At 42.3% G+C, this 17,606-nt stretch overlaps 2 protein-coding genes and 1 long non-coding RNA gene across 3 annotated transcripts; all 3 read right to left on the bottom strand.

Moving 5' to 3' along the window:
• Positions 1-1,488: 1,488 nt before the first annotated feature.
• Positions 1,489-2,912, bottom strand: LOC133208715 (uncharacterized). Its single transcript, XR_009724500.1, has 2 exons — positions 2,614-2,912; positions 1,489-2,568 (listed from the first exon to the last, which is right to left on the bottom strand). It is a non-coding gene; the product is annotated as an uncharacterized LOC133208715 (long non-coding RNA).
• Positions 2,913-3,378: 466 nt separating this feature from the next.
• Positions 3,379-13,971, bottom strand: TMEM64 (transmembrane protein 64). The gene is made up of 3 exons (XM_061346796.1): positions 13,207-13,971; positions 7,187-7,342; positions 3,379-4,140 (listed from the first exon to the last, which is right to left on the bottom strand). The coding sequence occupies exons 1-3, from the start codon at positions 13,969-13,971 to the stop codon at positions 3,946-3,948; spliced, it is 1,116 nt and encodes a 371-aa protein (XP_061202780.1). The 3' UTR covers positions 3,379-3,945.
• A 97-nt stretch (positions 13,972-14,068) lies between these two features.
• LOC133208726 (WAS/WASL-interacting protein family member 2-like) lies at positions 14,069-15,779 on the bottom strand. Its single transcript, XM_061346815.1, is given in 3 exon segments — positions 14,069-14,430; positions 14,433-14,667; positions 15,762-15,779. Coding segments are annotated over 3 exon segments (615 nt in total).
• Positions 15,780-17,606: the final 1,827 nt, after the last annotated feature.

Raw genomic sequence — 17,606 nt, 5'->3', positions numbered from 1 at the left:
TCACAATATATCTAAAGTCTTAACTAGAAAGAAAGCCAGAGGACGTTGCACTCACAACAGGAAAACTTGCCCACCTCATTTTCCAAATGAACTGAGACTCCAGATCCAACCATTAGTCACTTGGCTAGCAAGCAAGACTGAACTTACATTAATGAACACCAGACTGCATTAAAATGTAGTTCAAGTTTAGCAATATGCCAGAATAATCTAAGGAAGGAGGGAATGGACAGGATTGAAACTTTAGACTGTTATTCCTTGCTTCTTAACACCACTAATTTAAAAACCAATACTGCAGGATAGTTTGAGACAAACACTAAAGTTCTTGAAGGCAGGATGTCATCAGCCCAGTGCTGCCAGGCATATCACTAATCCTGCAGGACTGGGGAGGACAGGGACAAGACACTTTCCTCAGTGGAGGCAGAATTTACATCAGCTCCTCCTCTGCTCTTGACTTCCTATTCCCTCATGCCCAAACCATCTTCTTATGTAGATGGGACTGGAACCAACTTTGGATTTATTATAGCGAGAAAGCCTGTCAGAGCTACTCAAGCTATTTGCTTCTGTCATTAAGAATGATCATGCAGTAAACAGGAACACATTCACAGTATTTCATTTTAAGCATCGTATTCTAGATCATTTGCAAGGTCGCAGATGACCCCAGTAAGCTTGGCCAGTCAAAGTCCGTATCATACCAGCCTCGGGCAGAAAACTAAAACAAATACAAAGGATCCAATATGTGAAACTAGCCACACACCATGGAAGAGGAATTTTTCCATACTTGAACCTCACCTCAGCAATGCTTCTTGAAGTTCTTGTGCAATAATCAGTGTGAAAATAGTACATAAAGCTCTTGGACAAAAAAAAAACAGTTTTCCTCCCAGGTGCTTTGTATAACGTGAACTTTTGACAAATTTATTACAGTTGCACTTACCACAAGGAAGAGGAAGAAAAACTGGTGCTGCGCAGCTGAGATTCCTTCTTCTGTATGAATGACCTGCAATTTAGGTACATTTTGTGTACGAGATGTAGAAATTTCACCATCATGGCAACTCAGAAAATATTCATGAAGCTCATTTGCCACAATACTTAAATTGGATTAATACCCTTTTTCCTTTCAAATGCACTAGTTAGGGAGACCATCCAAAAGAAAACCAAAAAAATCGCATTACTTGTACATTCAAAAATAACAGCTGCCTTTTGGTTTGGTAGCACATTTCTCATAAACACCCCTGTGGTTAATTCTTCTATCAAAAAGGCAGCTACAAGTACCTAACCGCCAAAGTATTTAACAGAATTAAGCATGAATTTTAAAATTTAATAAAAATCAAGTATCTTTCCCTTGGAACTCCCCCTTCCCAGAAATCAGCCTTACGTACTAACTTGTTACTCCTTCAATGCAGACAACTACCTTTGCATGCATATGTAGACAACAGCTCCTTCCAACCTTCTTCCAAAATTCTTCATAGCAACTTAAGCATTTAATACATATTCCTTTAAAGAAATTTCAGTGAATTTATTGTATAAAATTATGATTGGCATGGTACAGAAAAATTCCTTTTAATGCACATTTCCCATTAACTTGTACACAAATATTACAAGTATCAAGCAAAATGCAAAAGTCTTAAGAACTAATTCCATACTACAAAAGTGTTCACATAGTGAAGTTACTCTGGTTACAAAATGTGATGGAAATAAAAGCACTTCAAAATACGTAATCGGGAAATGTTCTCAAACAATCAACACAACCTGAAGTTAGTTAAAAAATGCAAAGAGAGAGATACCCTCTTCGAAATACTGTTGATTTGGCAAGATGGAGCAAAGTTCAGATCAGTTCATTTACTGATGGATTGTTCTTTCCAAGAAACAAACAAACAAAAAAGCAAAAAACCAACCAACTTTTAGTTAAGAAAGGGCTCAATTCTATTATGATGACAAATAACGCCATCAAAGAGTTATCTGGCTCTCTTGTTTTCACACAGGAGCTGTCAGAGGCAGAGATGTGTAAATGAACACTTCCAGGTATACACAGATCGCCTTTTCAAAAACACACCAATCAAACAAAACCCCAAACCCCAAACCAGCAAAAAGGAGACAATCTGAACTTTGTTGTTTCATTTAAATAGTTCAGTTCTTTAGGTCTCAAGGCCCAAGAACAGCAGTCTGCAAAGGATACATATTTAAAGAATAAAACTGAACTTCCACTATCAGGGAAGGCGCAGATGCCAAGTTACGTGAGTACCATACATCCTCACAGTAAGACTGCTAGAGGCTATCAAATCTCTGCTTCCCAACAACCCTGAAGGCTTGCTATTCTCAACACAATGAAAACTGCCTGGACCCTATAAACAGCCTTACAAAAAGGAGGCAAAATCATACTGTTAGAAGGTAACACAAACCTTGGAAGACTGAAAGCATCCTTACAAACACGCAAAATAACTACAAAATAGGCAATATGTCACTTTTTGTATCAGATGACTTGTGTGTGTTAGAGCAATTAAACCTTGGTATGTATATCTACATGAAATTCACACATACAGAACATCACCTTCAGGCATTATTGTTGTTTTCCTTTTACACACACACACACACACACACACACACACACACACACACACACACACACACACAAATTACTATCGGGTTAACCGGTCTACTCAAACTCAGTGAAAAACAGTCCACAGCACACGTAAAAGAAGCATTATCCAATACAGTGTTATCTTGCAAAAAAGGAGTCAGAATTCCTGAGTCTCAGAGACATTACTGTCCTCCTCCCTTACTGGATTATTTATTTTTCCTAGGAGAACCTCTAGTTTTCATTTCTTCATGCTGATGAAGTTTATAATAGATTGCATCCTTTAAAAAAAAAAAAAGTTAAACTTTTAGAAAAAAACATGCCAACCAAAGTGAATTTTTAAAGCGGGGGGAGGCGGGGAAGGATTCATTTACAAAATAAAGGCCACCTTCATGTAGAATAAGTACTGCCAGTATCCCATCATTCTGTTTAAAGGAGGGATTTAGCTCCCTGTTCTGGAAGCACTATTACGAGCAGTCATTAGAGTTGAAAAACGCCCTCCGTTTAACAATTAAAAATACTACAAATAGGACTTACATGGAACAGCCCTTTGTTACAATCACCAAAGTGGCAAAACCAATGCAACATTTAGGTCATGAAGTCTCTTTCAATTAGTCATTGCAATCTATTATAATTTATGTATTTTCCCTTTTACTTTGCATATTACACAGTGTAACTTAAAATGTTATTTAAGAGCACTTCAGTCCCACAACGTAGGATTTAAGCTTGTATGAATATGTATGCATGGCTCTGTGACATTTTTAATGACTTACAAAAATACATTCAATCAAAACTTTGTATAGGGCTTTTGTTTTGGGGGTTTTTTGACCCAAAAATGAAGGAAAAGCCAAATGGTCCCATCATTAGCTAAATAATACACTCCAAGTTCTGGAAGCAATTCCAAAGCAAAAGCACATTCAAGAATAAAATACACTGAATTGCATACTTTCTCATTCATCTTTATCAGTAATAAAATTCTACTGCATATAATTATTCAGCCTTATAAATAATACTAAGCAGAAAAATATTTACCTCTGTGCTACTTTTCTCAGTTTATAGAAGCATTTCTCAGTTTACAGGAGCAAAGGAAAAAAAAACCTAAAGTGCAGACTACAGGCCATGACAGGCATAATAAATGACCAAAGGTGCAGCCAAATTTGCATTTACATCTTGAGTTACTTCGCTATCTTTCTTTCCTTGCTAGAAGTCACCCCATGTGCAATTGAAGAGCTGATCGGTTGGTTTGTGCCACAGTACAACCTGTAACCACTGGTAAATTATTATTCTTTTTCTTTTAAACTAGTTGAATTGTCCATAGGTATTTCTAGGCAATAGCTTAGGTTCACAAAACCTTACTCTATTAATACTTGAAATCACACAATATTGACACCTCCTCCAGAGAACGCTACTGTCCTTTTGTTGCAGTATGTGGTTGAACCACTGATGCTTGGTTGACTGTCTTTAACAAGAGATGTCTTCATTTCTATTTCACACGCTACAATAGCTGCATTCAGTTCCACTTGAGCTCGGTGAACAACATAAAACATGAGTCCTATGCTTATGATAATCTGCAAAAAAACCAAGAAAGACTGTTGTAGGCTACATAAACTGCAAGCATGAATACAAACCAACTGTTCGGAACAAAAAAAAAGGCACTGATGCGAAGATTCATGGAGGCATCTGTTGACTCCATGTCAAGACATCAGGTAGGAGATGGACTTGGTCAGTGAGCAGCTCTAAATCTACACATGCTAACAACATAACAGCATATCAGAACATAGACATTACATGGACCTCAAATATTGATACAAATTGAAAATATGTTTTTTTTTGTTTCCATTGACATCCAAATACTTCTTAAAAAACAATCCCTTCACTTTCTCTCTTGGCAAAAATACTTCCACGAAGAAACAACATGGTGTATTTCTGTCAGTCAAAAGGGCTCTTTTCCCATGTACCAAGTGAATAATGGATCAAAATTGTACTGGGCATCTGCAACTTGCAAATTAACAGACAGGGGATAATGCAGATGAAAGGAAATAAAGCTTCTTGTCCTTGCCCCTCTGGTGTGGAAGAGTGCAGAGAGCAGCATTATCACTGTGCTTCTGGGCTATAACAACTAAACACGACTGAGCAACTTACAGCAGTCTGTATGGGAAGAACTTGGCTTCTAGACGATGGCGCGGGGAGGGGGACAGAACATTGGTGGTGTGGGTTTTGTTTGTTTTAAGAAGAAAATATTGTCCAAAACTAGGGTTTTGTTCAGGGTTTTGCTCTTTGTTTTACTACTAAGAATTTTAAACTTCCACCACAACTATTGTCAGGAATAAACCTGGACAATTTTTTCTTAGAAATTACTCATTCAATGACAACAGCATGCACTGCACTCCCCAGAGGAAGCCTCTGGTTTCAATAAAACATCAGTTAAGCTCTACAAATGAGATCCTCCTTAAGAAAAATAATAATGTCTTTAAATAAAAATCAAGCTGTCTCACAGTGAGAGTGCCTTTGAAAGAACTGCTTTGCCTTTTTAAAGAATATTTTATGAAACTAGTCTCCAACTTTACAACAAATAAACAAACAAACAAAACCTCCAAAAACACTGAACAAAGGTTGTATTGTTTATAACAGAACCTAAAGGTTTGAGTCAAACATCTGAACTTCATTATTAATTGGTAAGGCTATGTTTTCTTTGAGGACTACCACTTAAAACATCTGCTGGCATGGCATAAAAGATGCTAGAATATCCCCAAGTAAGATGATTCACAAGTACAGTCAGAGGAGAATTGTGGCAGTCTCTAGCCCAACCTGCTGCTCAGAGCAGGGTTGGCTGGAACATCAGACCAGGCTGCTCAGCACTTTTGTCCAGTCAGGTGCTGAAAACTTCCAAGGATAAAGGTTTCACCACTTCGCCTATCCCTGTGGTGAAAAAAAGATGTTTCTCACTAATTCAAATTATACAGTTCAAAAGCTGGCCAATGTAGGAGTCAAAAGGAGACTATGAAGACAAAATTCTGAATACATAGTAAAAATCCTATTCTAAAAGCTTATCCAAATATTTAAATTTTACTGGTTTTAGAAATATTACTACCAGTAGCCTAGTTCCCTAGATAAATAATGATGACATAATGGCTATGTTCTGATATGCTAGCTTTGTTGCTAGCATATCTACTCTGCATATCTAGTCTACTAGTCTGGAAATAACATTTCACAACTAAAACGAAAGATTATCAAGTATCCATTTATTTTATCCTTGATCTATTTACCCCACATTTTAAAAGGCATTTTAATACTCATAACCCTGCTCTATGAAGCCTATACATTAAATGTTCCATTTAAGAACACAAAAGTTGGGAAGGAAGGAGTATTAAAATGGCCCTCCTAGACTTAGTTTTACAACTCAGCATTGTTAAAACATCAGCTTTACAATTGTAAAAACAGAGGAAGATAAATGACTGCAGTACCAAAGTCTGCAAAACACAGTAACTGCCAGCCAAACATACCCTGAAGTACTGACACTGTGAGAGGAGGTTTTAGTATATAATCTGTTTCTGAAATACTCATGACCTCTATGCTTGTAATAGTCTCAGACTTAACACTTACCCCAAAGATTTACTGACAAATTATTTCATCAGCTAAGCTTACGTAAAGGCACTATATACTTATGAATTTACTCACTTGAAAAATTAGGATATTCTGATGTTGGCTTTAGGAAAATATTATTTCTACAACACTTTCTATCCTGAATACCTATGCAAAAATTGGGAGTGTTCAGTGCTTACAGTGACCACTGCACACATGTTGGGTCCATGCACCCTGAACATGCTACTTCACAGCTGGTGGCACATGGGATTTTGTGTAGCAGGGAACTGACACAACTAAAATCCATCAGATTACCACAGAGGGCAAAAGAAGAAAACTTGACAAAACTGTGGCAGAAAAGAGAACACTGAGCAAGTTCTGCTTGCATCATATAAGGTATGAGAGAATAAAACTTTGCTAACAGAACAAAATCAGAAGAAAACAGTACACTGGAAACTAGTATCTCTGGGTACCTAGCAGTAAATAAGGCTGCAAAAAAAGAAACGCCAGCTCAGCTTTACATAATCCACTGAAAATACCAAAAACGGTTACAAACACTTTTTAATATCCACTACTTTTCAATACCACATGCCATATTCACTTGGCTCAGCCTGTACAAGGTCAGTTATCTCAGACTAGGGATCTGTTATGCCAACAGAGAACAGTTCTTAACCCCCAAGACATGCATTTCCCCCCAAACCAACTGCAACACACACCTTTTACTTGAGGATGTACGATGTGAAAGACAAATCTGTGTCTCACACATTCCTGTATGCATTCCAAAGCAGAGACTGAATGATTTGAGGAGAAAAAGCTACAGGAAGGAAACTTGTCTACTGTCTCCAGAAGAAAGATTCTGCTTTGAATCCCACTGGTACAGTAGATGGGTGAGAAATCAGGGGGATACAGAAAAAAAAAAAAAAACCAACTCAAAAAGATGATTGTTGCCAAGAGTAACTGCTTACCCAAGGAGTCATAAAGAAACTGACATTATTGGTACCAAGGTCTATGAAAGCTATTCTTTTAACTTACCTGTAAACTAAATATAAAATAGCCACTAACACTTTGTTCTGCAATCACATCCTCCATGGTGCGCAAGGTAGTGCCCAAGTATGAGTTCAGGAGCTGAGTAGGAAGCAGTCCAACTGAGGAAGCCATCAGGTAGTTGGGTAGTGACAAATCTGTAATCTGAGTAAAAGAGAGCATAAGAAATGGAGCACAGTTCCAACACAGTCTATGTGCACAAACAGCCAGACTGCCACTCCCATGCAAAATAATGAAAGAATTTCTCACATTCCTTCACTGAAAGTTTCTAATGTGTGTGAGTCAAAATAGTACAGGGCTAGTTTTCATCCAGCCTTTTAAAAGTTCTTAGGTTTTATTTTGTTTCACCTTACTGTACAAAACATCTCTGTGCAGAAGTCATTAACTAAGGATGCAATTTCACTGTTCATTCAAGATGTTTATTTCTTCATGTTGAACAGAGGCCTATAATTTATGAGCATTTGCCTGCAGGAAGAAATTACTTTATCAAATGTGACAGTCTAAAGCAAAAGCCTATTTGCTTTGCATTTTACACATATGGCAACTGATAAGAGGCAATTGCTTAAAATGTTTTTGTATTAAATATCTAGGTAAACAGAGCAGCAGATACAATTGGCCTCTGCAAAGGAAGTTATATATCTCATCCAGATACATGTATCTGTCAGTGATCTCCATCAGTGATATTTATCTGTATCTGCCCTGAGATATATGGGTATCATTAAGAATCTCTACCCAAGATGTTTTACATCACACTTTCATTACTTAGTACACAGTTACGGCTTTTGTTAATTTCTCTGGAAAAAAACACTAACAATACATCAAAATATTTTCCTCTCTTTGCTGAAATTTCTGTTCTCAGCCAATATGTGGACAGTTTACATGGGAAAAAATACACAGTACTAGCTAAATTAGTATCATCAGCCATTAGGAAATATTAAATGAAAGAACCAAGAGGCCAAAGGATATTTACTCAGAAAACCAGAAACAGGAGAAAACTACAGGTTAAAAACGAGTACAAAAAGGGTGATTCTGAAAGAAGCAGGCTAAGGAATTTTCCAGACAATTCAGTATATCACATAGTCATAAAACAAGTTCTAATTAAGAACAGCCCCTAACACTGGGAGCCTACACGGAAATTATTGACCTTGACAGTTCTGTACAATGTCAAAGACAAGAGAATAGCAGCAAAGTTACTCATTTCATCATGCTATTCTTAAAATAAACTTTGGTTACTATGAAAGTCACAGTGCTGAGTTCTTAAAGCTCTAAGCACCATCAGTGGAAAGTTTTGGGGAGGAAGGAAGGGCAATGGAGGAGGCAAATGCACTGAAGCGTAAAGATTGATTCACTGGAACAAGATCCAGTAACTCAAATCAAAACGTCATGCCGCAAACTCTTCTTCCCACAGACTGAAATATACACCAGCAGCGCAAATAACACAGTTCCTCTCTACACAAGATTAATTTAGGTTTATAATGAAAAAGCTCTACATAATTCATAGAATCACAGAATGCTTAGACCTTAAAGGTCATCTAGTTCCAACCCCTTGCCATGGACAGGGACACCTTACACTTAGACCAGGTTGCTCACAGCCCCATCCAAACCGGCCTTGAACACTGCCAGGGAAGAGGCATCCACAACTTCCTGGGCAACCTGTTAACAATGCCTCACCACCCTCACAGTAAAGAATTTCTTCCTCACATCTAATCTAAATCTATCCTCCTTAAGTTTAAAGCCACTACACTTTCTCCTATCCCTGCATGCCCTTGTAAAAGTCCCTCTCCAATTATGTCAAAACTTAATTTGACCAATGCTTTGAAACTTTTTTTATTTCCCCCTGAACAGAATAGTAATTTGGGCCATGCAGTAAGAATGCACAACCAAAATTTAACATATTGCCAAGGGAATGAAGGAGCTGCTATTAAAAGTCTCTGAAATACTAATGCTGAGGCAAGATTTGCTAAGTAGGGCATTGTCATTACATGTAATGGAGCTGGGAAACTTCCCAAAGATTGTTTTAATGCTCCCAGGCACCTCTCTCATTTCTGAACACACATTAAGGACACTTTGGTTGCAGAGCAACACATATGCACACCTGGATTTGTCCTGAAGCAACTGGACCTCCTGAGCCATGAAAGAGGCTCCAAAGGAGAGGCTGCCAATGAACACACTGAACTGCAACCTGTGCTTCCATTAAAATGAAAGCTAGGGAAAGCAGGGTGCAATCTTGTAGGTGCCCTTTTAACCACTGGTTTGCAAGGCTTAGACCTACAGTAGTATTCTTTCCCCCAGCAGGCACAAGAGGTGAACAGTGTCCCTGCCTAAAAAAGCAAAGAAATCTGCAATAGAACTTACAGCTTTCCATTTCTTTCCTTTAATGAACTTGACTTATTCTACAAACCTGCTGGACTGGGGTCTGTGTGACCAAACACAGCTTCTGCCAGGCAGAAGCTACCAAAACTCCATTTCTAGTGAAAGCTCAAGCCAGGAAAAATTAACAGTGAAATCCCAAAGTGTGCATGGATATAACTGTGTTATGGGCCTAACTGACATATTTAAATGAAATTAAGAACTACCTAACTGCTCTGGTAACAAGACTATTAGCCAGAAAATGTCCCAGTAAGCCTTGGACAGGCTTTGTCTGGTAAAATTTCTCTGTAGTCTTTGCAGCTCACAACTTTGGTTCAGTACTATCAAAGAATAAATGCTTGTGTCGGGACTTTGTTGGGGGTTTCACATGCCTTTAGGGACTGCAGTAGATTTCTCTCCCCTCAGCTTACAAACCTGTGTGTTTCAGATCTGGTAGGCCTAGCAACTGAGTACAAAGGACAGTGTTGATGCTCTTTTATTTCCTTGGGGTGGGGGTTGAGGTTCAATGTGCTGTGAGAGGGGGGAAGAATAAAACCTGCAATGCCACCAAGTAGTAAACAAAAAACAAGACAAAAAATAGCTATCAACTTTTCAAGAAGCAGAGTAAGCAACCTGCCTGTTCTTGCAAAGCAGGTACCATTTCTTCACATCTGATTTCACGTTGTGTGTTTCTAGAACCAGAGATGTTCACTTGGACACTCTAGATTTCTTTTTTTAGACAGATTATTTCATACACGTGATACTCCTCTCAAAGAGGAGAAGAAATAAAGAAAGATAAATTCTGATCTAACCTACACCTGGCACTACAAATAATCAGTTTGCACAAACCTTGCTCCAGGGGGCTACTAGTAAGAAGGAGGTGATAACCTGCATACCACGGCTCCTTACGGACCTGCCTTCAAAGCACTCAAGAGTTGCCAAGGGAAGACGGCTGTGGGTGGGCAAACACACCAGTAACAGCTATCAGCCCACCCCAGCAACTGAGGCCAACCTCGCATCACAGAAGCAACAATTAAACAATACCCACTCAAAGAGAAATACGAACATGCTTTCAGTTAACAAGTTTCTAGGTCTTCATAAAGGCAAGTAAATGCATTACCCTACTGCTCCTACTATCAGCACTTTCCCAAAGAGCAGCAGAATGAACTTAAACAAGATGCTTATGTCTGGCTGGTGAAAGACTAAGGAACTTGTGTTAATTTTCCTCTTGTGCTGTTTCAGCTAATATAATCCCATCACTTGCCAAATGATAGGAAGCTCTTCCTCTCTACTGTACACTCCCTGGCAATTCAACCTCCTCAATCCCCTCCGCAGGTGGTACACACCACTGAATAAATACTTGTGGAAATCCATTAATCCCAGCTCTGCAGATGACCACTCCCACATCAAGGTTATGTTCTGCCCTGGACTTCATGTGTCACTTCCTCCCTTCCCTCGCATTTAAGCATTCTCAGTATCTCCCGTTTACTTATACGTATGCACACAGACCAGACTGCTGGAAAATTAAAGATGCATAGGTTTTCTTAAGACCACTGGTCTCTTCTCCACTATTAAGAGCAATCCTTTTCAAATTCATTCTAAAGCTGCTGGGATGGGGAATGGATAAATGGTTAGGGCACCCCAAAACCCGTTGCAATTTTAACTTTTCAAATAAATCAGATTTCAAAGAAATTAACAACTTGACCTGTGCAGGTAGAATTTTGTATTATATACATAGTTTACACTTGACTAACAGCGAGAAACTGCCCCGAATTCCCAGATTTGCATGCAACTTCTTTAATTTTCAGTTATCTAGCAGTTCATATTAAACGTTCTCAGTTAAAATTTGAACACATTGTGCTTTGACTATGCTGTGCAGTAGTAAATCCAGAGTAATAAACGTAACCCAAAGTAGTTTTAGCAGGGAATATCCAAGGTACTTGGCATATCAAGAATCTGGTTTCATTTCATTTCCTATCTGTTATTTTAACACTGAAACCTTCCCCTTGGAAAGAAAATTATTTAGCTTGCAGTACTCAGAGAATACAAAATGCTGATTTACAGCATCATTTTAATATTGCACTGGGCTGAATGCTCTGCTCAATTGTGTTTCCAACCAAATGGTTTGCCAGGAAGGAAATCTTTTTAACCCAGTAATTCTCTGGCCAGTTCTCAAGATTCAATACTACTCTACATCTGCTAACTACTTCAAGTGACATCCAGAAGCTGTGAACAACTGGAGCACAACAGCTCTCCCCACTTTAGGAGGGTCACACTACAGCAGAAACCTCATCTGCAACACCGGGAACTTTGACTCCGGGGGGACTCTGCTCCCAGATGCATGGGTCTAAGCTTCCTCAGTCCTGCAGTAATATAGGGAAATAAAACAGCTGAGTTTCTTCTCAATGACAAGGAAATAGTTAAATGACCTGCTTAAAAAGAAATTATAAGTTGCTACAGCTTTTAAGGACAGAGACTGCAGCTCTTGAGATGAACGCCTCAGCATATATAGCTTTATACATAGCAACTTCAAATATTTGATGGGGGTGTTAACCCCTAAAAATTGTGTGGATTTTTTCTTAAATAAAAAAATTGGTATTCAGTGATCTATGCATTTCAATCAGATGATTTTGTCAGAATTAAGCAAGCACTTCAGAAAGGTACAGGACCTGGACTGCAGAAGGGGGGAAGGAAAGTATACTGTAACAAAGTGGCAGACCAAACCCCTGTTTTAGAGGGTCTCTTACACTAAAGAACTTATGATTTCCTGTTAAACGCTTAAAATATTTCACCATCTGGTTTGCTTTGTTTTGATTTCACAGAGTTAGCAGACACAACTAAGGCATAACACACAGCCAAAACCAAAACCTTCAGACAAAGCATCAGGAAGAGATGAGGGTCTGAAATTGCCATCATCAGCATGATGGTGCTCAAAAAGGGGCCCCTCCTTTAAGATTACCAGAGAGAACAGTAAGATTATAAATTTTACATGGCTGCTCTTACTGGCATTTAAAAGTAGAAAGAAAAGCCAGAATAACCCCCTCTCATCCAGAATAACCCCCTGTCAAAGTTTAAACCAACTTTCAATACCACTGTGGTGTACAGTCTTTTCAGCTCTAAAGCTACATCGTCCTACTTTGCCCAAGATATGTGGCCTCTCTGATGTGCATGGACCTACCACGTATGGATTTGCCACATGTATCCTACAAACACCAAGCAGAGGATAAATTTTGTCAATTTCTTTCTTTCCAATGTAATTATATTAAGTAGTTCAGAGAGATCTGACATTACCACTTAAAAACACAACTTATCCTCCCACTCCAATCACTTTGAAAACACAGGCACTTAAAAACTGTTGTGCTCTCCACAGATTTTGCTAACCAGCACACTGGTGCTTCTCTCCAATATCAGAATAAGGTCTTGAAACACAGACAGCAGCTCTAACACAGTGACACCGAACAAGGCACCTTGAAAACCTGACATCAATCCACAAGCACAGAAGAGCCACTAGCAAAAGCAGGCAAGGGAATATTACTTCTAATGCTGTTAGAAAAGAAAGAAACCAAGGTTTCTTCCAGGGAAAGCAGGCAACCTCCACCACTGACACCGGCCGCCACCCTTCCAGCCAGAGCTTCTTCCTTGGCCACACGGGAACTCACCGCGAAGACAGCATTCTGCAGCCCAAAGGGGATCGGGGTCAGCCGTGCCAGAGCCACCACCTTGAGGCCGCTGCCGCCCTCCACGACGCGGACGATGGCACTGAGTGTCTCGCTGCCCTGGATCCTGGTCCGCGCCCAGTGGGCCAACAGCCGCTTGCAGACCACGTGGGCGACAAAAGTGCCCACAAGGACGCCGAGCACCATCAGCCCCATGCCCAGCCAGAAACCATAGAGGTAGCTGGCGGCCACGTTGAGCAGGATGTAGCCCCAGCCGCAGGGGAAGGACACGATGATGAAGCCCACGGTGAAGAGCAGCACACCTGCCAGGCTGTCCAGGCTCTCGGCCCAGAGCACCAGGTCTCGCAGGTACTGGCGCACCAGGGCCAGCGAGGCGAAGCAGAGGGCTGCCAGAACGCACACGCTGAGGCAGCTCTTGCACCAGCAGGTGCCCAGGAGGCAGCAGGAGCAGCGCCAGCCCCGGGCCTCGGCCAGCCCGGACCCGCCGCCGCCCGCCTCGGGCAGCTGGCAGAGCAGCAGCTCCGCCGGCGGCAGCCCGCCCTGCTCCACGTATGGCCGGAGCAGCAGCCCCTCAGCTCCCGCCGCCTCTGCTGGGACGAAGCCGACGGTACCCCCGCCGCCGCCTCCTGCCGCCGTCCCAGCGGCTCGGGACAACCAGCGGCCCAGGTCCTGCCGGGCCCCCTGCGCCGCCGCCTGCTTCACGGCTCGGGAGAGCAGCTGCAGCGCCGCGGTCCCCGCGCCCCACATACCCCCACCCCGCCGCCCTGCTCTACCGCCGCGGAGCCGCCCAGCCCCGTCGCTTCCCGCCTCCGCAGGCAGCCAGCGGGCAGGGGCGGCTGCTCCCTCATCGCCCCGCCATGGCCCGGCTGCCGGCGGCGGAGCCCAGCCGAAGGCCGGGCGGGGGCGGGGAAGCGGCAGCGGGGCGGTCGGGAAGGTGGGGACCGCGCTTCGCCGCCGCGCGGGCCCGGCAGGCGGACGGTCCGCGGCGGCCTCCGAGCTGCCTCCCCCCTGAGTTAGACAGCAGCGGCAGCGCCGCGCTCTCCGTCCCGGCAGTGGCGGCCCTGGCGGAGCGCGAGTCCCGGGGGGCGGCAGCGGCGGCAGCAGCAGCAGCGGAGCTCCATCTCCCGGCGCGCTGGTCTCCCCTCTGCGAAACGCGTTCTCTCAGCGGCGGTGCCGATGTGGCAGCCCGGGCGCCGCTCGCAGCGAAGAAGGAGGCGGCTCAATTCCGGCGGCAGCACAGCCCAGCCCCGCTCCGGGGCTCGGCGGCAGCGCCGCGGCCCGCCCCCCGCTCCGCCCCGCCCCGCCCCGAGGCGGGTGTGTCTGCGCGGGCCTCTTTCCTCGCCCGAGGGAGCAAGGCGGTGGAGGGTTTGGGTGGTGGTTCCTTGCCCTGTTCCCGGCAGCCCTCGTCCAGAGCTGCAGGCAGCAGCGAGGAGAGGAGCCGCGCTGGGAAGCCGGTGATTTTGTGTGAGAGGAGCGGGTGGCTGAAGCGCTTCTGAGTAGATACTCGCATCGCGGCGGGTTGACCCACCCGACGGCTTAGCTCACATGCCTGAAGGCTCAGACACGCTTTCGGACTGTTCGAGCTTGAATTTTGAGCCATTGGTAGAATAAAACAGCCTGAATACGGAGATCAGTGCACAGGGGGCCTTTCTCTGAAGCGTCACCGAGGCTCGGCAGCTTCGTAGATGGCTGTTGCTCTGGCGTTACTAATGACAGAAGCTGTATAGTGCAGAAAGGGTTTTGTTTCCTTTACAACACTTAAACGTACTATGCGTTCCAGTAGCGTTACATTCCTCCACTAGGAAATTTGCATGCATATATAAAACAAGACTGTGTGTGGGAGCTGTAAAGGTTAAAGAGTGATTGGAAAAAAAATGAAGAGCATATCTTGTGTATACTGCAGATACATTCACTTGCCAAGGATGCCATTTAGAAATGATACAGCATGAGTAGTCCAACAAATCAGCCTAAGAAAATATCAGATGTCTTTGAGTACCAAAGCAGAATAAAACAATCCTGGGAGACACTGTACAACAGGGACCTGCAGATAAATATCTCCAGCATAATCTGCTTTCTTACTGTCACTTGTATCCCAGTGTGAGCATTTGATTTTGTGTGTTCTCCTTCCTTACAATGCAAACACAGGGCATACATCCGATAATAATAGTATTATTGTAATTACAATAATGCCCCACACTGCGGGTTGTAAAGGGTGGTTGACATGCTTGTACATTCAGTAAGGCATTTCAGTAAACTGGGGATGGCTGGAAGTTTAGTAGAAAACCAAGACAAAATATTCTGGTTTTATATTAAGAGCGTGTATGTTTTTGATGTGGTTTCAGGTTGCGTGTATTTTTGTTCAGTGCAGTTGCTTTCACAGAATATGAAAAAGCCTGAGTGGAAATGTCTATCAGAGTTCCACACTTTACGCTGCCCCTACATTTCTGTATTTAAAGTGTATAACCTTGTTGGAATGAATTGCCTGCTGTTGCTCCTAAAAGCCTCAGGGTCTGTATTTGTAATCACAGAAAACATACTTGCAAGACGAACATCATAGTCTATCTAACTGACAATCCTGAGATTACACTCCAAACTATAAAAATATTTTAACTAGTTAGCTGGGGGAGATGTTTTTCTAGTCTCTAAGAGTATGCAGGCTGAAACTTCTTGATCTCATCAATCCCTAAAATGTCCCTAGGTTCCCTTAAAAATCTCTAGGTTCCCCTAAAATAGCTAACCCTGGCATTGTATAGATCCCTAGAGCAATAGGTCAGGGAGGAAAAACAACAGGCAGTCAGATTTAGAGTAATGTGGAGTAAGAGCTGAAGCATCTTTGGATAAACATCCAAGTGAGTCCACAGGAATTCAGCAGGACTGGGGTGGAGCTGGGAGCCCTTCCCTTGCACATAGCAGATACAGCTACAGAGCTGAGAGCAGTGTCAGCTGGCACCTGCGAGCCTTCCCAATAAGCTCTTACCATCTCAAGGGGGAAAAAAAAAACCTCACAACATCCTTGAAAATGTGCCAAATTGGCAGATTGCTGGACAAAATGCTGGACTAAACAGTTCACCTTTCGCCCTTACTAGTCAGTGATTGATAATATATTCCCTTACTATGTGTGATGCGGTTGCAATGGTTTGATGATATAAGCAAGGCAAGCTCTGTAAGGAAAAGCAGTTACCTTCTCCTAGACCAATCACTACACTTAGAAAAACAGACAAGCTCTTGAATACACAGCTCCTGGACAAACATTTTGTGCTCCAAAAGGTAGCACTGATTTTTGTTTGTTGGCACTTACTTTTTTTCCTCGGGTAGGTTAGTTAAGTTGATTTAGTGAATAATCTCCAACAAATGTTGTCTAACCTGTTCTATAAAAAAGCACTGCTGCCTTGGTTAGCTTCAGAAATTATTTGAAGCAATGGAGATAAAAATTACAGGTCTAGTACGTATGGGTTTAAATGGTTCTCAAAACTGCTCCTGAGTTATCTAGTTTCTCATTAAACTCATCTGTCATTTGAACTAATTTCTTACCTCTCTTTATATATAATTTTGGTATTTGCCAATAAACCAGTGTAAAACCTGAGAGGCACAGGGTAACAGCCAGAGGACTCTTCTGCTTCAAGAAAAGGCGTTTCTATAGGAAGATGCTCTCATAATTACATAGATTGTTGTGGATATTGAAGAACTTTTGCCATGTGGTGTTTTTTTCCAGGTCTGTGTTGTAGATCCAGGATATTTCCTTGACCTAGCATGAGCAAAGCTGAGCAACACTATTTTGTGTTTTGAAACTCTGCTTCTCCTGTCTCATTTTTTATTTCAAAGAATATTGGCATGCGAACACACCCAGCTAACTGTGTGGGTCATCTTATTGAAATGAAAGACATGACTCATTTAGGCCCATGCAACTGGTCCACACTTCAGGGGTCCTGAAGCAAGAGAGTAGGATACATTGGACCTGTTGGATCAAGTCCAGAGGAGGGCCATGGGAATGACCAGAGGGCTGGAGCACCTCTCCTATGAACACAGGCTAGAGAGTTGGACTCAGCCTGGAGAAGACAAGGCTCTGGGGAGTTCTTAGAGCAGTCTTCCACTACCTGTAGGAGATCTACAAGGAAGATGGAGAGGGACTTTTTACAAGGGCATGTAGGATACGTCAGAGTGTAATGGCTTTAGTCTTAAGGAGGATAGGTTTAAATTAGATGTAAGAAATTTTTTAGAGGGTGGTGAGGCACTGGCACAGGTTGCCAGAGAAGTTATGGATGCCTCATCCCTGGAAGTTTTGAAGGCCAGGTTGTAGAGGGCATTGAGCCACCTGGTTTAGTGAAAGGTCTCCCTGCCTACAGCAGGGCAGGCTGGAACTAGATGACCTTTAAGGTTTCTTC

Source organism: Neopsephotus bourkii, unplaced genomic scaffold (genome assembly GCF_033783945.1).
Source record: "Neopsephotus bourkii isolate Nb327-2 ecotype Australia unplaced genomic scaffold, CSIRO-AGI_Nbou_v1 NB_275, whole genome shotgun sequence".
Classification (NCBI taxonomy): domain Eukaryota; kingdom Metazoa; phylum Chordata; class Aves; order Psittaciformes; family Psittacidae; genus Neopsephotus; species Neopsephotus bourkii.
Note: the sequence above shows the minus strand (reverse complement) of the source record. Positions and strands in the feature narration are given on the sequence as shown.